The sequence below is a fragment of the Nannobrachium achirus genome (genome assembly GCF_963921795.1).
Source record: "Nannobrachium achirus genome assembly, chromosome: 3".
Lineage (NCBI taxonomy): Eukaryota > Metazoa > Chordata > Actinopteri > Myctophiformes > Myctophidae > Nannobrachium > Nannobrachium achirus.
Window position 1 is genome coordinate 76,400,415 of NC_137812.1, and position 7,500 is coordinate 76,407,914.

The 7,500-nt window shown below is 46.3% G+C and overlaps 1 protein-coding gene across 1 annotated transcript in view; it reads right to left on the minus strand.

Annotated features, from left to right (window-relative positions):
* LOC308281251 (neuronal membrane glycoprotein M6-a-like) overlaps positions 1 to 7,500 on the minus strand; it is a gene marked incomplete at both ends in the record, with an annotated part of 41,440 nt that overhangs the window by 2,941 nt on the left and 30,999 nt on the right. Inside the window, 3 exons of the mRNA XM_080721385.1 lie at positions 5,724 to 5,789; positions 6,299 to 6,375; positions 6,962 to 7,115. Of these exons, the coding sequence (XP_080577511.1) occupies positions 5,724 to 5,789; positions 6,299 to 6,375; positions 6,962 to 7,115 (297 nt within the window). The remainder of the gene's footprint in view (positions 1 to 5,723; positions 5,790 to 6,298; positions 6,376 to 6,961; positions 7,116 to 7,500) is intronic.

Below are 7,500 nucleotides of genomic sequence, written 5' to 3' on the forward strand. Positions count from 1 at the left end.
TTCATTTTAGCTAATTTCACTGAGAACATCTGAATTCTTTTGCATTTGAATTACTGTAAGTATTGCCGGTAGATTTCAATCAAATGCAAGGTTAACATTACAGAATTGCCCATTTGTTTCAATTTGGTAATTCTCTCCCTCTATCCCTCTCTCCCTCATTCTCTCTCTCTCTCTCTCTCTCTCTCTCTCTATCCCTCTATCCTTCTCTCTCTCCCTCTCTCCCTCTCTGTCTCTCTCTCTGTTCTGAGATGGTTCCTTATAGCATCACGTCATGCCTGCGAAACCACGCACGCACGCACGCACGCACGCACGCACGCACGCACGCACGCACGCACGCACGCACGCACGCACGCACGCACGCACGCACGCACGCACACACACACACACACACACACACACACACACACACACACACACACACACACACACACACACACACACACACACACACACACACACACACACACACACACACACACACACACACACACACACGTGTCTCTCCCTTTCAGTTTCCATGGAAACATCGGTCCTGAAACCAAAATGATAAAATGATGGGCGTCTCGTCGAAATATTGAACATAGGCGATCTACAAGCTTATAGATCTGCCGTTGTGAGCTTATAGATCTGCTGTTTTCACTATGATTGTAATATATTTGAATACAAAAGACATATTGATCTGTGATCCTCTAAAATGATTCTCTCAGCCAGAACAGAACAGACGGCCCAACCTCTAAACATATAGCTTAGCTCTTCTAGAAAGTAACATTCAGTAAAGAACCTGGGAGTGATCGTTGATGCTGAATTGAATTTTAATACACACATTAATCATGTTACCAAAGTTGCCTTCTTTCACCTTATAAATATTGCGCGAATCTGAAATGTTAAAAAAAAATGCTTTTCCTCTGTTGGCTTGATTAGCAATGCACTTCTTTCTGGCCTGCCAACTGACACACCACACCTTGTTTTGAGTTTTAACTAAATAAGATGAAAGAATCTTATTTATTATAACTCCAGTTGTAGCGTTGCTACACAGAGCTCTTAAGTGCTCGTTTGTGATTTCTAGTATCAATGTAAGTATCAAAGACAACTACCTGTTTGATGCCTGTCATAGAGGGGAGGAGGAATGTGTTTCTATACACAGACTTACCTAGTTCCCCTTTAAGCTCTATATAGCTCAGTATATACTTACTGTTTGTTTAGACTCTTTTTTTTTGTTCTCTCATTTTTCTTTTCTTTACATATCTACTGCATAGTACTGTGTTCTATTCGTCTGTCATTCAATGTTATATGAGACACTTAAATGGTTTCCTGTGGAAATAAGCTTAGTCTTTTCATGGATCTCCTTTTAGTAGACCTTGTACCAGTGAACTGTACCGTCATGAAACTGTACCTTTTCCTATTCAAACTTCTAATAAAGTCTTCAATCAATCAATCAATTGGTACTTTAAGTACATTTTGATACCAATACTGTACTTTTTACTGTACTTGTACTTTTACTTTGTACTAAATGTTGAATTCCAGACTTTTACTTGTAAATAGAATATTTCTATATTGCAGTATTGATACTTTTACTTATTTGAATACTTTTTCCACCACTTCATGCCAGTGAAGTGCATGTTAAAACAACAGACAGGTTGTTGTTCTGGTGTGAAAACAACAGACAGGTTATTGTGTGAGGGGGGCCATGGAAGGAGCATCAACGCCGCGGCCTGGGAGTATTGACGAGATCAACTAGATCGACTAGATCGGCTAGATCGACAAGATACTTCTAATCCTTTCACCACTACAAGCAACAGTTACAAGCTACAAGACACAAGGCAAAGACTTGGCTTCTACAGCTATATAATGAGTGCTTAACAACAGACAAGCTCCCTAACATCTGGAAGAAAGCCCGCATTATAGCACTGCTGGAACCTGGTAAAGATCCATCCGCAAGAACTTTAGACTAATCTCACTTTTGAGTCACACCTACAAGCTCTTTGAACCTAACCCTAAACCTAAACCTAAACCTAACCCTACAAGCTCTTTGAACGTCTGCTCCTCAACAGAATTGGTCCCTTTGTTGACAAACACCTCATCCCTGAACAAGCAGGTTTCCACCCGGGCAAGTCGACAACTAGCCAAGTACTCAACCTCACCCAGTACATGGAAGACGGTTATGAGGAAGGGATGGTAACCAGGGTGGTGTTTGTTGACCTCTCAGCTGCTCATTACACAGTCAACCACGACGTCTTCTCAGCAAGATCCTGGAGATCACAAGAGACACCCGTCTGACAGCTGATTGAAAGCATGCTTGAAAATCGGCACTTCTTTGTTGAGCTTGGAGGAAAGAAGAAGACCCAAGAATGGCCTTCCACAGGGAGGTGTGCTTGAACCACTTCTCTTTAACTTCTACACCAACGACCAGCCAAAAAGTGCAGACACTCACTGCTTCATCTATGCAGAGGATCTTTGCATAGGTGCACAGCCGCAGCGCAAGCCACCGGTTTCAAAGTCGTGGAAGATGGACTCTCCAACGCTCTGGCAGAGCCAACAATAGCTCTGACTCCGATTGTCATGAAATGCTTTGAGCGGCTGGTCATGCCTCTCATAAAGGCAAGCCTTGATGACATGGTGGATCCTCACCAGTTTGCCTACAAGAAGAACCGCTCCACGGGCGACGCTATAGCGTCTGTAGTCCATGTGGCTTTATCTCATCTTGAGAAGAAGAACACATATGTCAGACTCCTTTTCCTGGATTTTAGTTCGGCGTTCAACACCATCATTCCACAGACTCTGGTGAATAAATTAGCTGTCCTTGGTATACGCCCATCTCTGTGCAACTGGGTCTTGGACTTCTTGACCAACAGGCCTCAGACTGTGAAGATCCGCAACAACTTCTCCTCTATCACCCTCAACACCGGCTCCCCCCAGGGATGTGTCCTGAGCCCCCTGTTGTACACCCTGCTGACATATGACTGTAAGGCCAGGTACCCGAGCAATCATATTGTCAAATTTGCAGATGACACAGCAGTGGTGGGACTAATCTCCAACGACAACGAGGTGGAGTACAGGCAAGAGGTGGAACATCTGGAGTCCTGGTGCAGTGCAAATAACCTCTGCATCAACGTGACTAAAACAAAGGAGATGATTGTGGACTTTAGAAAGAGTGGCCCCACCTCCACCCCCCTTTACATCGGCGGCGATGCTGTGGAGGTGGTTTCCAGTTTCAAATACCTGGGAGTGCACATCGCAAACAACCTGACCTGGAAGCAGAACTCGGCCTCCTTATTAAAGAAGGCTCACCAGCGAGTCTATCTCCTGAGGAGACTGAAGCGGGCGGGGCTGGGTATTCCTGTCCTCACTTCCTTCTACAGGTGTGCGGTGGAGAGCATTCTCACATCCTGCATCACTGTGTGGCATGGGAACTGCTCTGCTGCAGACAGGAAGGCTCTGCAGCGAGTAGTAAAGTCTGCTCAGAAAATCACCGGAAGCAGTTTACCTGCCATCAGTGACATTTACACCACCAGATGTAAGAAAAAGGCTACCAGCATCATGAAAGATGTCACCCACCCTGCTCACGGTCTGTTTGACCTCCTCCCCTCGGGCAGGAGGCTGCGTAGTATTGCGGCCAGTACCACCAGGCTAAAGAATAGTTTCTTCCCTGTAGCTGTGAGAATGATGAACTCTGAACTTTGAAAATCTGTGATCTTGCACTGGGAGATTACTCATGAACTCTGCACTATGAACTATGCTGTTTTAATGCTGCTGCTCTTATTATTGTCTTTTTAGCGTTTTTAGGTATTATGTAGTTTTCTATAGTGTTTTTATATTTATATTTATTTTGCCATGTCCAGGACCTGGGTAACAAATTTCGTTTTTGTGACAAAAATGACAAATAAACTCCTTGAACCTTGAACCTTGAACACCGTACTATGAAGAGAACCACCTACGTGCAAATCCATCTAAGACACAGGTGTGTGCCTTCCACCTGAGAAACCGTGAAGCCAACGCCAACTGAAGGTCAGCTGGTCAGGAACTGACCTTGAACACTGGGAGCACCCAGTCTACCTCGGGGTAACCCTGGACAGAAGCCTCTCTTTTAAGACCCACATTGAGAAGACCAAGTGCAAAGTGAGTGCGAGGAACAACATCATCCGTAAGCTCAGTGGCACAACCTGGGGTGCCAACCCACAGACTCTGAAGTCAACCACACAAGCTCTCTGCTACTCCCCTGCTGAGTATGCATGCCCAGTATGGGAACGATCTGCCCATGACAAAAAGTTGGATCCCGCCATCAATGCTAGCTGCCGCCTTATCACAAGCTACCTGGAATCTACACCCACAGACTGTACATCCTGGCAGGCAGAGCCCACCAGAGATACGACGAAATGCAGCAAGCAAGAAAGAGCTACAGACCAAAGACACCCTCTCTTCAGCCATGAGCCAGCCAAAAGCCGCCCCGGGAAAAGCTTCCTGAAGAGCGTCCAGCCCCTTGGATCACGAGGATTATCAGTGAAAAGAGTCATTCAGTGGGAAGAAAGACTAGAAAACCTGCCACCAGCAACAACAACGGAGCTTAAGGCAAGCGAGGCACCCCCCCCCCCCCCCCCCCCCCCCCCTGGAGCAGACAACAACTATGCGGTGTGGAAATGCCTTAAGAATAAGATCTGGTGTTGGACGCGCAAAAGCCACTCTCGCTAAATGGGGATACATTAACACAATTAGTGCTGCAGGGTATGAAGAGTTAACTTTTCTTTGACGCCACGCAGATCTGCCCATTAGCACACGCTCTTATTGTGAAAGGCCTGCCTGGAATGTGTGTACACACACGGACTGTTGAATGACATCAACGATTACGTCATCTAGTCACATGACATGTGTCATGTGACAGTGTGTCATGGCGGCCGCCAGGCTTGTCTTGCTATTGTTGTTTGGAGCTGTGCTTTGTGTTTAAAAGTCTTATTTGGAGTAAATGAAGTCTCTTTATGGGCCTCTCCATTGACTTAACATGGAGGAGCTTCACTTCGCGTGCACGCCCAACCTGCGTTTTAAACAAATCGCGGACATTACCGATGCGGCCGCGACCGGAGCTACATACTGTAAGTATTAATACATTTACTGTAAATACAGTAAGATTGACGGTGAGCGCTGTCAATGGCGTCGTGTAGTAACCGGTTTTAATGGCGGTGAGGATCGTCAAGGGCAGCAGAACAGTTAATGACGGGGCTGCTGTGTGTGACTGACACTGAACAGCAAACCATGCAGCACCTCCTGATATACTGCCCCCTGCTGGAACAGCCCTGCACAGCACCGGACTTGGCAGAGTTTAATGAGAAGGGACAGCAACATCTTCAGTTGTGTCTAAATCACATCTATAGCCTTGTAACTGACTGTCTGACAAGAAGAAGTGTGAAAACAGCAGACAGGTTATTACCATAGAGTATACTGTATATATAAATAGAGAGCGTATAGCCCCGCCCCCAGCTATTCATTTCAATGCAAGTGCTCAGTGGCGTTTGAAGCATGTGGAAGTAGCTAATGTGTAGCTAATGTGTTACATCGAGACGTAATTACATCACAAACGTCATTCGACGTCCATTGAACCCTATTGTAGACCCCAGCGGCGCGCTCTTATGCTCGTGCATGTAGTCCCCCCCGCCTGCTGTTCCAGCTTTGGCCAGTAGGGGCCGGCTGCTTCAATATTTACAAGCCGTTCTGGGGGTTTGGTCATTACTCACCATGGCGATGACAGCGGCGGCCGCCCCGGCCAGAGCACACACAAACAGATGGAAGGTCAGGTCCAGCTGGAACACAACACAACACAACACCAGGGTTAATGTTCTGATCATATAGTCTTAAAGGTCGGTCCATACTTTAACAACACAACACAACACAACACAACACCAGGGTTAATGTTCTGATCATAGTCTTAAAGGTCGGTCCATACTTTAACAACACAACACAACACAACACAACACCACGGTTAATGTTCTGATCATATAGTCTTAAAGGTCGGTCCATACTTTAACAACACAACACAACACAACACAACACAACACAACACAACACAACACAACACCAGGGTTAATGTTCTGATCATAGTCTTAAAGGTCGGTCCATACGTTGACAGAAACCAAACTTTTTGGTCAAAAGGTCCGGTTCCACTACAAAATGTCATCACCCGCGACTTCTGAAAAGCATTAGACCTGTGCACGTTGTGCACGTCGGAAAGTCCAACCCACCGAACTTTTCTGAGATACTATGGACAGGCCTTAAGCGCCATTCCCACCATAAAGATCTATCACTCACTCACCTCGTTAGATTCACACATCTTGAAGAACTTCTCGGTTCCTGTGCACACCTTCTTCTCCTCAGAGATGGCCACCATGCCTGACGGAGCACAGAATCAGAGTTAGGTCACGGATCACACACATTTTAACTCTTTATTTGAATCCACAAATTACAGTTAAAATGTACAGGGAAACAACTGTAACAGGGCTGATAGTTCATGGACACTATAAGGATAAACATGACACCTTCTCCTCCATCAGACAAACTGCCTAGAACTGCTGAAACAGAGCGATATTTAGACTGTTGTTGGCCTCGCTCTTTGTCAATCACTCATGGTCAGTTTATGTTCACAGCCCAGGAGCAGAATGGAACAGAGCCTTCATTAGTATCATGGGTAATGGAACAGAGCCTTCATTAGTATCATGGGTAATGGAACAGAGCCTTCATTAGTATCATGGGTAATGGAACAGAGCCTTCATGGGTAATGGAACAGAGCCTTCATTAGTATCATGGGTAAGTAGGGAATAGTCCAGTTTTCTTCCATATGATGGCTGTGGTGCATGGAGCCTGTTGTGAGATGAACACGGACCAGCTGGGTGGGGATCTGGGTGGGGGTCTCACTAGGACCAGCTGGGTGGGGGTCTGGGTGGGGGTCTCACTAGGACCAGCTGGGTGGGGGTCTCACCAAACTGACGGAGGTCCACGCAGAAGTTCTGTCCCTCCACCAGGCTGGTGTTCTGACACATGCTCCACACGTTGAAGTACATGAAGACCGGAACGCTGCTGAACGCTGTGATACCCAACCACACCACCAGGAGGACATAGGCTAGGAACATCAGCTAGATGAGAGAGAGAGAGAGAGAGAGAGAGAGAGAGAGAGAGAGAGAGAGAGAGAGAGAGAGAGAGAGAGAGAGAGAGAGAGAGTGAGTCACCACCAACAACACATAGGCCAGGAACATCAGCTAAAAGGCTGACATCACAATATCAAGGTATGGTGATGTCTGATTGCCTGAAGGGTTACAGCAGATGATGAGAACACTAGACAAGAACTAGAGATACTGTTCCTCCAAAACAGTGTGGGCTCGCTCGAGACTATATTCTGCAGCGTGCTAACTGTCATGTGAAGCTCAACCAATACTCCAGCTAACACCACTCCCAGATGTTCCACACCTCAATTGGCTAAGGGCCCTGCCTTTGTACTGTCTGCGACGGAACTCTCTCTAT